At 36.2% G+C, this 15631-nt stretch overlaps 2 protein-coding genes across 6 annotated transcripts in view; one reads left to right on the top strand and one right to left on the bottom strand.

Annotated features, from left to right (window-relative positions):
* The window catches only part of USP44 (ubiquitin specific peptidase 44), a 49338-nt gene extending 37223 nt beyond the window's left edge, over positions 1 to 12115 (top strand). For all 4 annotated transcript variants that reach the window (XM_045463366.1, XM_045463367.1, XM_045463368.1 and 1 more), the window contains 4 exons: positions 1122 to 1317; positions 3502 to 3610; positions 8643 to 8848; positions 10254 to 12115. In XM_045463366.1, the coding sequence (XP_045319322.1) occupies positions 1122 to 1317; positions 3502 to 3610; positions 8643 to 8848; positions 10254 to 10453 (711 nt within the window). In that variant the 3' untranslated portion in view covers positions 10454 to 12115. The remainder of the gene's footprint in view (positions 1 to 1121; positions 1318 to 3501; positions 3611 to 8642; positions 8849 to 10253) is intronic.
* Positions 12116 to 14305: 2190 nt separating this feature from the next.
* The window catches only part of METAP2 (methionyl aminopeptidase 2), a 28859-nt gene continuing 27533 nt past the window's right edge, over positions 14306 to 15631 (bottom strand). For both annotated transcript variants that reach the window (XM_045463372.1, XM_045463371.1), the window contains exon 11: positions 14306 to 14993. In XM_045463372.1, coding sequence (XP_045319328.1) covers positions 14741 to 14993 — 253 coding nt within the window. In that variant the 3' untranslated portion in view covers positions 14306 to 14740. The remainder of the gene's footprint in view (positions 14994 to 15631) is intronic.

Genomic DNA, 15631 nt, shown 5'->3' with positions numbered 1-15631 from the left:
TTCTTTCCAGAAAGAATTTTATATTTTATATTTTGAATAGTGCAAGAGTGCCTGTGTGTTTATTTTTTCTTTTATGGATGACTTGAAATTAATAAAAATTTTTATGCCAGCTTTTTGCTCTCTTCCTTTAGACATGTAATAAACTCTTAGGAATATGGTTATCTCAGGAGATTCAGATGCTTGGTTCCTTTAATAAACTGTTCTCAAAAGGTTAAAACCTGGCCCAAATGAGTCCCCAGACAAACACCAAGAGTGTTCTTTTCTTTGTGTCAATTTGTTAAATCTAAAATCTACATTAGACCTGGCTTCTTTATTTTGTTGCCTGTTCCAGGAATGTAACTTTATGAAAGAGTTTAGTAATCTATCATGTGGGGATTATTAGATTTGTAGTCTGTCTTCAACATTAAATCCTGCTGAGTGTTTCACTGAAGTTATAAGTCTTTCCCTTTCCAGTTGCTCTATTTCCTATGTCAGTTGTTAGAACTGCCCCGTATTCTTTGTAGTTCCTATATTTGGTGAAGATTTTGATGTAGTGATGTTTGTTTTAAGTGAGAGTATGATGACACCATTTACATTAAATGTATTGGCTTTTGAAATTATCAGTTGGTAGGGCTTCAAAATCTACACGTACTAATATACTATACATAAAAATATACAAATAGTATTTTATTTGTATCATGGTTAAGAGGTTATAGGGATTTGGAGAGAGAAAATTAGTGAAAGATGAGGAAGGAAAAAGGACAAAGAACAAGTCTAATAATCTAAACATATTAAATGCATATAAATCTCTCTCTCACACACACATACATATACCAAATTAAATGAGTCCACAGTTGTCTTTTTTTTTTTTTTAAACCTACATTCAGATTTGACTAATGGCCTTGGAGTTTTTTAAATGCCTACTGGTTAAAGCCCACCAGTACATAATGGGTTTAATGACAGTCATTGAAAGGAAAAAGTATAATAATAAAAAAATCCCTGAAAATAATACAAAGCAAATTATTCAGAATTCTGATGGTGCATTTTCATAAGAAAAACTAATTTACTGACCTCTATAGTGAAAGGAGTAAGTGTTTTGACAGAAGGATTGTAATCTGAGGAACTAATATTTTTATTTTCAGGTTACATGTGTTGCATGTGACAACAAATCAAATACCATAGAACCTTTCTGGGACTTGTCATTGGAATTTCCAGAAAGATACCAATGCAGTGGAAAAGATATTACTTCCCAGCCATGTCTGGTTACTGAAATGTTGGCCAAATTCACAGAAACTGAAGCTTTAGAAGGAAAAATCTACGTATGTGACCAGTGTAACTGTAAGTAGAGACTAAATATTCTCTTTGCTTTTCTAAGATTAGCAAAGAGAAACACAAATGAGAGGAAGTGTAAAAAATTCCTGAAGTAGTAGTTCTGGAAATAAAGTTTGGTAGTTCATCAAAAGAAATTGGGATAGATGTTTCTACTTTATAATTGGCATTTGTGAACTATGTGTTTGTTTTGCCTTCTGATGACATTAAAAGAATTTATCCTGTAGTCAATTGTGGAGAGAAAGAATTCATAAAATAAGAAATTTAAACTTAATATGTGAGACAGAATAAAGTAGCAACGGGGAATAGTCAAAGGAAGGCATATTATTTAGTACTGAATGTAATGTTTGCGGAGTCTTTTAGCTACATATCAGAACACTGATCTATAGATAATATATGCGTATAAGTGTGTGTATGCATAGCTAGATAATAGGACATAATATATAGGCGGACTGCTGTATGGAAATTGGTTTCATGAAAACAAAGATTTAGTCAAAAACCATCTACTGTCTCTTCTATATTAGTCATTGTTCTAATTGCTATGGATAGAAATAAAATACTTTTTAAGGTACTTACATTCCTAATGGAAGAAACAGACAATTAAGATCTATTATGAGAAACTCTGTCATAGAGGTGAGCACAGGAACCCAGCACTGGGGGATGAAACAGCCATTGCAGTCAAAGAGAAGCATCATCCTCCAGGGAAATTGTATATAAAACCATGACAGATCTGTTGTGTCTTTAGCTGGTGTCTATCTTTTCTATCAATGTACATGTGGCATCTTAGTGTTTATACCATATATTTTCAAGTATTCTTTCTAATTTCCATGTCTGAAAAAATGACTCTAGGGTTTTAGATACTAAACTTCTAAAGTAATATAAAAGAAATATTGGATGTTCCAGCATTGAAGAAATGTCACATTAATTGATGGTTTTCTTAGAATGGCTTATACTGACATTTTCTGAGTGCTGTCTAATATGAACTGTTATAAATATATAACCCTAAGATTTATGAGGTTAGAACAAAATAAACCTTATCAAATTCAAATGGTGAAGTATTTTTTTTCTTGGACATAAATGTGAATGGTCCTAGATGCTTTCATCACCAAATCTGGGAATAGAAAGATACTATGAATGAATACAGAATATGATTTTATAATATGTTTGTGTGTGTGTGTTGGGCCTACCAAATAAAGGCCTAAAAGAGCTACTCTAATACATACAGGCAAGTGTTTAAAATGATAAGTCAGGGAGTTGACATCACTTATCTAGCTATACATGGGCCATATATTCAGGGAGACAATCCAAATGTAGGTCTAGGACATTCAGCAGCGCTGGATTCCTGGATGTCAGGAGCAGAGACTTGGAGGAAAGTCTTCTGGTGGCAAGTGGAGATGGCTTAGAGGATAGCCTCATAGGGGACTGGTTCCACCCCCTACAGGAGAAACAGCTATTGCTGTGACTGGAGTCAGAGCTGCTGTATAAGTTGAAGGACAGCTCCTAGGCGTCCAGAGCAAACTTGTAGATAATGGCCCAGCCTGAAGCTGCAGGGTATAATTCATAGGTGAACCTCTAAGAGAAGCAGAGGAGACAACAGAAAGAATCTAAAATGCCACCTGTTTTAAGATTTGTACTAAAATAGCAAAAGCAAGACACCGAGGGAGTCCTCAGACACAGAGCTGGTAAAGGACTGCTGTGTCAGGAAGTGGGGAAGGGTGTTCTGAGCACTGGGATTCTGATTAAATTCAGTAAATGAACTGACCATGATAATTGTTTAAATGAAGAATTTGGGAAGTGTATATTAAAGTATGTTTAGGGAAAGTTTTCTTATTAATTAGCATAGCCAAATCCATTTTTAAATATTGTAGCACTATATCATTCCGTTGCCTTATTTGCAGGATTATATTAAATCATGTACTGAATTGTGGAAGGCAGCTATGCTCACCACTATACCACCAACGCACACCAATCATGTACTGAATTGTGTACATGTCTGTCTACCTTGACTAGCTCTTAAGTTGTGTGTATGCATGTTTGTACTTACAAGTGTTTTTTAGAGCAAGTATGTCCTTATCTCTAGCGCAGTGCAATGCCTGTGACAGAGAAGATGTTTAATAATACATGTCTAAAATATTTACTCAGCATTTCTTTGTATCTTTAAATTTGATTCTCATTCTGTCTTTGATATCACAGCAAAACGTAGAAGGTTTTCCTCAAAATCAGTTGTACTCACAGAAGCACGAAAACAGCTTATGGTTTGTCACCTACCTCAGGTTCTCAGACTACATCTCAAACGATTCAGGTTAGTAGTAGTGGTATTATAACTACATGCTTCATTTGTTTGTTTGTTTTAAAGATTTTTTATTTTTAAGTAATCTCTACATTCAACGTGGGGTTTGAACTTAACACCACCAAGATCAAGAGTCACATGATATACCAACTGAGCCAGCCAGGCTCCCCTCCAACTTTACACTTCTAATTTAATCATTCCTTGTGCTTATCATGCTTTAAAACTTAACACACATAATGAATCAAATTTTAGTAGTATATACTGGGCTAGCAGATGACTTAATAACATCTACCTACTTCTGCATTCACTTATTTATTTACTTACTTTTTAAATGTTTACTTATTTGAGAGTGTGTGTGCATGGGGCAGAGAGAGAGGAAGAGAGAGAATCCCAAGCAGAGCTCCAGGTGGGGCTAGGTATCAGGAACCATGAGATCATAACTTGAGCCAAGATTGAGAGTCAGATGCTTGACTGACTGAGCCACCCAGGCACCCCTACTTCTGCTTTTTTTTTAAAGACAAAAAAAAATCCTGTCATTATCTCTAGCCTTGACCAGTAAATACTACATTTAATAACTAAACTTCTGATTTGCTTCCCTTGTAGAATACATTGCTAATGAGTCGACCCCTCCCATTTTGGTCTGCTCAGTAATCTTATTCTCCATGTAAGTTTCTGCTTATAGAGTTTAAAATATGCTCAGTGAGGGTATAAAAGTCTTTATAACTTAGAGGATTTGGCTCAATTGCTTCATTCTCAGAAAAATAAGTTCAACTAAGAGCAGTTAACAAAAACAAAAAAAAATTCTAATGTTCAGAAATATGTTTAGTCAGGTGAATTAGTTTGCAAAACTGTTGGTTAAGCAAAGCATATGGTTTCATACTTTGTAATAACCATGTTAACCTTAAAGCTTATTCTTCTCTTAAATGACTTTATGTGCTAGGACTTGAAAACTACTGAGACCATGTTTTTCATACATATTGGGTTTTGCTTGTTTAAAGTTTTTTTAATAATTGGGGCGCCTGGGTGGCTCAGTTGGTTAAGGGTCTGACATCAGCTCAGGTCATGATCTCACGGTTTGTGACTTCAAGCCCCACATCGGGCTGTGTGCTGACAGCTCAGAGTCTGGAGCCTGCTGTCTCCCTCTCACTCTGCCCCTCCCACCTCACACTCTGTCTCTCTCTCCTTCAAAAATAAATAAACATTAAAAAATGTAAAGTTTTTTTAATAATTAAAATATTTATTTTAACATTTATTTACTTATTTTTGAGACAGAGGCAGAGCATAAGCAGGGGAGGGGGAGGGAGAGAGAGAGAGAGATACAGAATCTGAAGCAGGCTCCGGGCTGCTCTGTTACCACAGAGCCCGACACGGGGCTCGAACTCACGAACTGCTAGACCATGACCCGAGCTGAAGTCAGACACTCAACCAACTGAGCCACCCAGGTGCCCCAATAATATATTTTTTTAATTCAAACTTTACAGAAGGTAAAGTAAAAGCCCAAAATAAGTACCTCTTTCCTCTCAGTCCCACTTCCCAGAGATATTCACTGTTAACTCTAGTCAGTTATTTCAGTTACTTATTGAAGCTGTTAAAGGTACAGTCAGCAAATAACATGTGAGTGCTGGTTAATGCAAGATGTTGTTCTATATTCTTTGGGGAATATAAAGTAGGTTCCTTTTCTCAAGATTATAGTCAGGCATGCACAGAAATAGTGGTGAAATAGAAATACTAAGTATCACAAATTACATACAAATTGATTTATCAGAGACTTAGAAGAGGGAGTTAGCTGATGTTCCCAAAGCCTCTCTTATGGCATAGGGGTCTTTATATTATTCAGATCTCAGTTTATATGTCATCTCTTTAGAGCAGACTTCCCTGACCATCCTACTTAAAAGTAGTACCACTCAGGGAACCTGGGTGGCCCATTCAGTTAAGGGTTCGCGTTTGGCTCAGGTCATGATCCCTGGGTTGTGGGATCTAGCCCTGTGTCGGGCTCATGCTGAGCGTTTAAGATTCTTTCTCCCTCTGCCCCTCACCCTTGCTCAAGCTCTCTTTTTTCTAAAAAAAAAAAAAAAAAAAGGTAGTGTCACCCAACCCTCATTATCATATTACCCTATTTCTGCTTAAATGACAGAACCCATCACTTGCAATTAGTAGTTTACTTATTTCTCTTCCTCTGCTAGTGGAACAGAAGCTCAGTAAGGACAGGAATGTTGTCTATTTCATTCCTGTATCCCAAGGCCCAGAACCAAATTCTGTGCATAGTATTTGGCCGAAAATATTTACTAAGTGAATGAATGGGGCATGTACTGAAGGAGGAGCACTTTAGCCTAAGGGAGCAACATGAACAAAGGTATGGAGGAAGGAACAGGGAAGGGTATAAACAAAAGGTTTAATGAAGTCAGGCAAGACCTGCCATTGTGCATAAAATCAAGTGGAGTGGAAACTGGAGAACTAATTAGGAGGTTAATGTTGTATTCCAGGGCCAGGGAGCATGGAGAGGTAAGAACATAAATGAGATTCTGTAAAGAAAAAACTGAAAGGACTCAAATTTTGGTTACATAAATTGGTACTGAATCGGCTACTGTAAACTGTTAAAGAACTTCCTGTTCTTCACAATTGCTGCTTTAACCTGGTATTTGAAGCTTTCCTTAGAGTTAAACCTGTTTGACTCCCTTTCCATCTTCTGCCCAAAACATTTTTGACCCTTCACGCCATATTTATTTCTGATTCAGAGATTTTCTTTATGCTGCCTTTACCACTTTGTCTTTCTCCTTTTTCTTCATCTTTGAATGAAGATTTGCCAGTGTATAAAATATATAGGATATATAAAAGATAAAAGGGAGAATGGGATTGGAGAGGGGCATACAGGAGCCTCTGAAAAGGCATAAGAAATGGAACGTTTCTAGTACCGTAAAAGCTCCCCACGTGTGTCTCCCAGTCTATTCTCTCCCTTCTCTTTGAAGTAAACCACTGTGCACTTAGGGTATAGTGTTATCTTGTTATCATTTTACTGTATTTCTTTTTTTTGTTTGTTTCTGTTTTATTTATTTTGAGAGAGAGCATGAGTGGGACAGAGAGAGAGTGAGAGAGAATCCCAAGCAGGCTCCGCACTGTCAGTGCAGAGCCCAAAACAGGGCTCAAACTCACAAACCTCAAGATCATGATCTGAGGGGCGCCTGGGTAGCTCAGTCAGTTGAGTGTCCGACTTCAGCTCAGGTCATGATCTCATGGTTTGTGAGTTCAAGCCCCACGTCGGGCTCTGTGCTGACAGCTCAGAACCTGGAGCCTGCTTCCGATTCTGTGTCTCCCTCTGTCTCTGCCCCTCCCCCACTTGTGCTCTGTCTCTCTCAAAAATAAATAATCATTAAAAAATTTTTTAAAAAATCATGATCTAAGCTGAAATCAAGAGTTGGACACTTAACCCACTGAGCCACCCAGGCACCCACATTTTACTGTATCAGCAGAAAAAAACTGGGTGCCAAACTTATCAATAGGAATCAATTGTCTATTTAGATGGCATACAAGTGTTTATTGAGCATTATTAAATAATGTAAGGTTTGAATTTTATGGTTAAATAAAATATAAACTTGTGAATGATAAGAATTATAGGAACTTACGTTAAGCAAGTCCCTTTTTTTTTAACGTGCTTGGTCTTCCATCCTGACTAAAGGTGCACTGGATGTAGGATTTTTCATACATTTCATGGGGAAGGATTGGGATATGAGTCTTAGTCCATTTAATTTGCAAGTCTCACCTTTAGTTCCATACCAGTTTATATTGTACTGATAGCATCTTCACATATTTTGACTTCACAAAACCTATCTATATTCCTTTCTCCTTGGTCTACTTATTTTTATCTATCATAACTTCATGTTTTAGTACTTTAATGCTATTATATTTTCATCAATGGCTGTCTTTTGTCTCTGCACCACAGTACCCCAAGCTGCATTATAATCCCTTCTAAGAACAACCATGTATTACATTATTTTCCCTTGTAGCACCAGCTCATACTCTGTGTATGATAAAAACATTGTTTGCCATGTTTTGATCTAGTACCAAGAAGGATGACCAACAGGCTGGGAAAATGACAGTATAGAGGCACTATTAGAGTTCTATCCCTAATGAGTATTTTGCTGACTTACAAGGAAGGGTCACAGTTCCTTTTTTTTTTTTTTTTTTTTTTTTTTTTTTTTGAAGAGCTCTGAAGTGTTCTGAGGAATTAGAGGTTTTGTTCTGTTTTTTTTCTCCACATCTGGCCAAGAAGGATCCAGAGTATGTTTCCCAAATACAAACTCTAGCTTCTATCTCCCTTATGGTGTGACAAGGCAACAGAGAATTAAAAACTTTTTGGTGGGCACCTGGCTGGTCAGTTGGTGGAGCCTACAACTCTTGGTCTTGGGGTTGTGAGCTCAAGTCCTGTGTTGGGTGTAGAGATTATTTAAAATCTTTAGGGGTGCCTGGGTGGCTCAGTCAGTTGAGCATCCGACTCTTGATTTCGGCTCAGGTCATGATCCTAGGTTTGTGGGTTCCAGCCCCGTGTCAGGCTCTGTGCTGACAGTGCGGAGCCTGCTTAGAATTCGTTTCTCCCCTTCTCTGCCCCTACCCCACTCGCACTCTGTAAGTCTCTTTCAAAATAAATAAATAAACCTTTAAAAGATTTTTTTAATGAAAAATAAATACAATCTCTAAAAAAAATAAATAAAAATTTAAAAACCCTTTGGTACTTTAAATTAATCCATTAGAAGGGGGAAACTGCCATAGGGCTGTATTTCCTTCCTATATTAATTTTCTTCCTATATTATCATCTAACTACAGAAGGCAAATACTTTAAAACCTGACTAGACCTGTTTAACAAGCCTAAATTCTTCCATTTATAGCCACCTTCAGCATTGAAGGGATTTTATATTTACATTATTTTACATATGATACTTTGTATTCTATACTGAGACCTATTATTATGACTGTCTGAACCTGGCACATGTTTATATTCCATTGATTTTTTTTTTTTTTTTTTAATAATTTTACCCTGGTTTGTTCACAGGTGGTCAGGACGTAATAACCGAGAGAAAATTGGTGTTCATGTTGGCTTTGAAGAAATCTTAAACATGGAGCCTTATTGCTGCAGGGAATCCCTGAAATCCCTCAGACCAGAATGTTTTATCTATGACTTATCTGCTGTAGTAATGCACCATGGGAAAGGATTTGGCTCAGGACACTACACTGCCTACTGCTATAATTCTGAAGGAGGTATAGATGGGTAGATGGGGAAAAGTATTTTATCTTGGGTCAAATTTGGAAGCTGGAGTTTAGGCTTTACAATTTCTAAATTGACCACTAAATCATCTTAAGTGAAGCCACTTGACCTTTTGTTTTCTTTCAAGAATACTTCTATAGTTCATAAAAAAACTGAGAGTTTGTGCAGAAAATGGATATTTTCTGCAGGATTGTAGTAGTTTTGACTTTCAAAGGCTGTAGCAATAAGATAGTAAGAATGGTTGCATTAATTCAGTGCTATCTTTTTTTATATAATTTTTTCATGTTTATTTATGAGAGAGAGAGAGAGAGAGAAAGAGCACTAGTGGGGGAGGGCAGAGACAAAGACACAGAATCCAAAGCAGGCTCCAGGCTCCCAATTGTCAGCACAGAGCTTGAACTCACGAACTGTGGGATCATGGCCTGAGCTGAAATCGGACACTTAACCAACTGAGCCACCCAGGCACCCTAGTGCTATCTTTTATTACAGGCATATTTCTAAGGGCAAGTCCTCTGTTTACTGGTTTCATCTAGTTAATTTTGCTAGAGAACAGACCATCTAATAAACTGGGATCACAGATACTTAGAATAAACCCTGAGTTTAGGTTTTAACAAAACTCACTTTAATTTACTGCCTCCATGGACCCTCAAGGACAGTCTTCATAGGTAACAAGTGACTTAGGGTTTTTTTATTTCCCTTCCTTACCTACTATTGAACGAAGACTGAGCCTCCGCATTCATACCATTTCCCTTCACCCTACACAAAATAAACACAAAAGACGTGTGGACAGAAAGCCCACATAATCCACGAAGGCAATTAATTTGACAATAAACTACCAAGAGCGAGTTGTACACTGTTTGCTTTACAGTATGACTAGTAGCAAAAGCATTAACTGGTAAAATGATACCTGGAATTAAAGATTGTGTCAGGTGAACTAATCAGATTCTTTAACTTAAAACTACTTGTAGAATAAAGGTAGATAAGTCCAGAGTAACATACTGCCCAAACTATTTATTTTTTTAAATTTTTTTTTTCAACGTTTATTTATTTTTGGGACAGAGAGAGACAGAGCATGAACGGGGGAGGGGCAGAGAGAGAGGGAGACACAGAATCGGAAACAGGCTCCAGGCTCTGAGCCATCAGCCCAGAGCCCGACGCGGGGCTCGAACTCACGGACCGCGAGATCGTGACCTGGCTGAAGTCGGACGCTTAACCGACTGCGCCACCCAGGCGCCCCTGCCCAAACTATTTAAAAGAAAGGAGTTGGCTAATTATTTTCCCTTCAAAGAAACTTTAATTCTTACTGAAACTAATACCTTTAAATCCATTTTAATTTATACTAGAAACTTCTAAAATTCCTTTATAAACATTAAGGTATATTTCTGTGCTTCACTCTAGGGTTCTGGGTACACTGCAATGATTCCAAGCTAAGCATGTGCACTATGGATGAAGTATGCAAGGCCCAAGCTTATATCTTGTTTTATACCCAGCGAGTTACTGAGAATGGACATTCTAAACTCTTGCCTCCAGAACTCCTGTCTGGTAGCCAACATCCCAATGAAGAAGCTGATACCTCTTCTAATGAAATCCTTAGCTGATCCAAAGACAGTGGGGCTTTCTTCTTGTGATTTTATATATACTTTTTAAAAGGGCTTACAATTTTGAGCTTCATTGTTTTAATTTTTTACTTAGGAATCAGTGCACAGTTTATACATTTTGTATCCACAACAAAACTGTTTTTACAGAGACAAAATTAGCATAAACATGTATATCAATGACAGCAGGTAACTAAACTTTTCTCAAGTACTTGGGAGTTTTAAACTTTCAGTGTTTACTTCATACTGGCATTACTTCTTTTATATTTTCATGTCTTAATTGGCTCAGATCACGAATTTGTGCAATCTTTTACTGAAGTTCAGGTGGCATCATTTTATACATTTTTTATTTAGCTTTTGTAGGTATTTTCTATACAAATTCTTATTAGGTGGAAATTAGATAGTCTTCACTAATGATATTACCAAAAAAGAAAAAATTTCTTTCAGGCCATTTGCATAGTGAAGTTACCTTTGCCCCTTGAAGGCAGTTAAACTACTACATTCACTGTGAAATACCAAGGTATTACCTAAATACTCATCAGTCACACTAATTGATACTCCTGAGGCTTTGTGTGTTACAGGACTCAGAACAAACATTCCTTTGGTTAAAGGAGCTTCATTTTTTTCAAAAATGTATTGTTTTAATAATTGTTCTTTATTTGGCATAGTCAAACTTCATACAAATGAAAATGACAGCTTTATAAATAGTATATTTAAATTACTTCAGTACTGTGGACATGAAAACAATGATGGCTCGGACTTATAATGATTTGTTTGGCAGCAAACAGGTTTGTCCAGATTCTAATAAAGCAGTCTTATCAAAAATCTGAATTCAGCAGTGTATTATGGTAAACAAGTACAGTTTAACTTGGATATGAGGTTTTTTTGTATGTTTAACATTAGATCTCTTAAAAGCTTTGTACTGTATCATATCTTGAGATTTTTAAAGGAAAAAAATAAGTCTTCTTGAAGAGAAAAAATTGCTTAGGACAGAGAAGATAATTGTTCAAAATTGGCAACTGGGCAATATATTCAGCATCTCATTTTTTCTAAATAATTTTTCTAAATCTCATTTTCTAAATAGGCTTGGATTACTCACTCTTGCTCCGATTATGTGAAGACTAGGAACCTCAGATGTTCAAATACTTGGCCCTTTTAAAAAAACTATCTAAACTTCCATTTTATTATAAATATGTTATGAAATACTCTTTGCTCTTCCCAAATAATCTTACTAGATCTCTTTAAATTCCTACTGCTGCTAATTTATCATCCACTAACCTCTATAGATCAGCTATTTCACATCTTAGCTCAGTGTTAACCCCTGGAAGATCATTTATTCTTTTTAGGTTTGCTTGTAGGTTGAAATCTTCATGAAAGATAATACCCTATAGAATGCTGTTTTTTGCCAGTGTTCATCTATTAAGTATAAGCTTGAAAAGGACCTCTATTAGCAAATTTTCCTTAAATTTCAGAGAGCAAGTTGCTGGGGCAGCTGATCATGAAGTGCAATGAGAATTTATCACTAAACAGACAAGTCATTTATGCCAAAATACAGCCTGAGTATTAAATGGCTAAAGTTTAAAATCTTTCACTTAATTACCTATGCAAGTTGTTACCTCAACTGTTAACGTAACTATACCTCATTAAAGATTTATGTGGTCAAGATACCGGAGTCTAGCCTTTTTTAATTTCAAGGATTACTTTATACTTGGGTAAACTGCTATACACTTTAGCACCTGGTTTTAGGGAGATAATTTAAAGACAACTCTGGAAGATCTGCTGTTTGTAATGGTATAGATGTTTCAGTACTTATTTCAATATAAAAATATATGAGAAAGAAAGTGACTTACCCTTTTACTTTTTTTTTTAAAGGTATACACACCTATATGTATGCACATAGCTTTTTTTTTTTTTTTTAATTTTTTTTTAACCTTTATTGATTTTTGAGACAGAGAGAGAGAGAGAGCATGAACAGGGGAGGTTCAGAGAGAGATGGAGACACAGAATCTGAAACAGGCTCCAGGCTCTGGCCTCTGAGCTGTCAGCACAGAGCCCGATGTGGGGCTCGAACTCACGGACCGTGAGATCATGACCTGAGCCGAAGTCAGACGCTCAACTGACTGAGCCACCCAGGTGCCCCGACCCTTTTACTTTTTAATCCCTCAAAACTAAAACCTAGGGGGAAGACTATGTGTGTGAGGTCAAGGGGGTATATGGGAATCCTGTATTTGATGCTCAATTTTGCTACAAACCTAAAATGGATATAAAGAGATGTATTGAATTTACAAAACCAAAACCTAGCCAATGAACAGAAACTTAAATTTCTTATTGTACATCTTAGCGTAGGTAGACTTCTACATTCGGCTAAGTTGATCTAACAAAAAACAACGTGTTTTGGTTGTAAAATAATTTACTAAAGGCACTATTTGTTAAACATCAACTAATAATTTGTTACTAATAAGGTACATCATTGTAAACATAACAAAATGATTTCAAGAGATACATGGCTAGTAGGTAAACAATACAATGTTGTTAAGTGACAGCTTTCCTATTTACAAGATCATATTTCTTCCAGCTATTCCAGGGGCATGCAGCGATGCTACTGCTCACAAGAGTTACTAGGAAGAGAGCTTGGAGGTCATAACTGGTTTGAGATCCCTACTGCTAAAGAGAGGTCTTATATTGCTCCAATATTCTTCATTCACAGGGTAAATTATAAAACTCTTGAGCATAGAAATTGAGATACTTTATATCTCCCACCAAAACACATCAAAGTAGTATGGACTCAGAACCCAAGAGAACTAGCTGGAGGGCCCAAGCCCTATAACATGTCTAAGAATGAGCTTGTGAGCTCTGCCACTAGCACATCACAGAAACTGGAGAAAATAATTTGAAAGTAGCTATTGAACATTAGCACCATAATAAACATGGCTCATATAACTGAAAACTAGATTGTTTACCCCACAAGACAACATTTATAGCTCTAATGCTATATATATAATAAATGATCTAAGTACAGAAATCCAGTTTTTCTTCCTATAAGAAAAACATTAAACAAAATACAAACTAAACAGCATCCCAGAGGCAGTGAATCTTATTGTGCTAAAGCATATACAAATTAAGGCTTTACCTTGGTACATAAACAATTTTGAAATTGTGTTGGAACATTCCCAACAAATCGGTTACAAAGAATTCAGGCAATTTGTTCAAGAATCTGTAGTGGAACTCAGTTTAAACAAGTAAATATTAGGTATCTTACATTCAACTTACGCACTTAGCTGCCATAATTAGTGTAACTGAAATGCCACTAGTTTTTAATTCAAGCCAGTCAAGGGGCAGGGTGAATTTGATTCATTAATGGAAAAGCCTAATAGTTCAATTTAACTTTTCTAACTATAGCAAGATCCAAGTATGGGAAGTTTTCCTGTTCTAGTATTTGTAGTTTTAAATGCCCTTTTGGTTTATTGAGCAAGCTGAATACATTTCCTGATAAAAACTACCACTGGATAAAGGATCTAAATGTTGAGATTTTACTAAATCAAGGTTTCAAGTTGGTACAATGTATCTACCAAGTCATGTTTCAATTAATCTTCATAATGTCATGGGAAAAAAATGAAAGACAAAGACTAATATGGTTCTAAAAAGAAAATAAAGGCAAACCTTTCCTAAAGCTTTATATTAATTTGTGAAGATTTTCCCACATTATGCATGTGCATATCTTGTTTTAGCCATTATGTCAGAAGAAAAGTTTCAGTGTAGAGGTCTACAATCCAGATAAAAGGCTCTACATTTCCCTACGTTAAGTTCAGCTATTTCCTGTGCAGAATTATAACCACAGACATTGAAATGTAGCTCTCAGATCTGAAAATGTCTTTATTTTTTAGAAAATGGATTCCAGGAAGGTTAAAAAGCAATACCAGAGGGTATAGGTGCAGAATTGGATGTAGTCATTCAAAGCATTCAATTAAGAATATGGCAATATAAATATCTGAAAAGCATGTCTTAGGTGTTTAAAACAAAAAATGTGTAAGTCATTCCTAACTAATTTGAGCTTTATAGCATTTCCTAGATGGGAAAAACAGTTAACATTTGAAAGTCCTGAAAGCTTTTTCCTTGGCTAATTACATTAGATGGTTTGCATTTGATCAAAGTCCTTCCTTTTTAAACATGGATAAAAGCATTACATAGGTCCACTGTTAAACAGACAAACATGTTGCAAATTAATTGTGGTATAATGTACTCCAACAAAGCTTAGAAAATAAAAGATGTTGAGGCGGCTTTGGACTAAGTTTAATAGTCATCTCCTCTGCTGACAACTTCTTTACACGTTGGACGCAACAGTATGGTATGTTCAAACTGTGCTGTATATGATCCTTTAATGTCACATAATGGTGGATATGGATCTACAATGCCCAAGTCACACAGATTCTTCAGAGCCATCAAGTATTTACTTTCTCCCAAGCGATCCAGCCATCTGCGGCAGAAGGCAAGGGTGCCAAAGTTTTCATTGATGACATTTAACAAGTGTTTTGTTCTTGGAAGCCTAAGAGGAGAAAATCCAAAATTAACAGGTGGCTAAAAAGTTACCAACTCATTTTCCCCATTAAGGAAAACTCATATGGTAGCTGTGGTTTTACTTGGTAATTAACTTCAAAAAACTTTTCGTCTCTTTCAACATTCAAAAGTCAGAATGTATAACAGCCCATACCTAATTATAGATGGCAGCTGAATGGGAGACCACCTGAAGACTATCTTACATATTTATTTATGTGTCTACATATGTGTGTTAAATTCCCAGTAGAGACTCATCAACAGTATTATGGTGGTAATTTCCTTTTTTGTGCACCAAGCTGAAAGACCTGCACATAAAGGAGGTATAAATCCATCCTTCAACCATCTTCTCCAAAAAGTTTAAGGGGGAAAAAAAGGTAAAAATAGAAAGTTTATCAATAGGAAAATATTAAGAACAAAAACCTAGAAATGCCAGCAAAATGATTCTCTCTGAAAGTATTAACAATTATTAGAAACTGGATCTGAAGAGAATACTTGCCTATATCATTTTCATTTCAGTTAAGATTTTTAACAGGCCAATTTCCTTGCTGTATTAAAAAATCCACACAACTTACTGGTAGGCTATAGAACTGTACATTAATGAATATACCACTGTGAATGTTTGTCACA

Source organism: Leopardus geoffroyi, chromosome B4 (assembly GCF_018350155.1).
Source record: "Leopardus geoffroyi isolate Oge1 chromosome B4, O.geoffroyi_Oge1_pat1.0, whole genome shotgun sequence".
Classification (NCBI taxonomy): domain Eukaryota; kingdom Metazoa; phylum Chordata; class Mammalia; order Carnivora; family Felidae; genus Leopardus; species Leopardus geoffroyi.
Note: the sequence above shows the minus strand (reverse complement) of the source record. Positions and strands in the feature narration are given on the sequence as shown.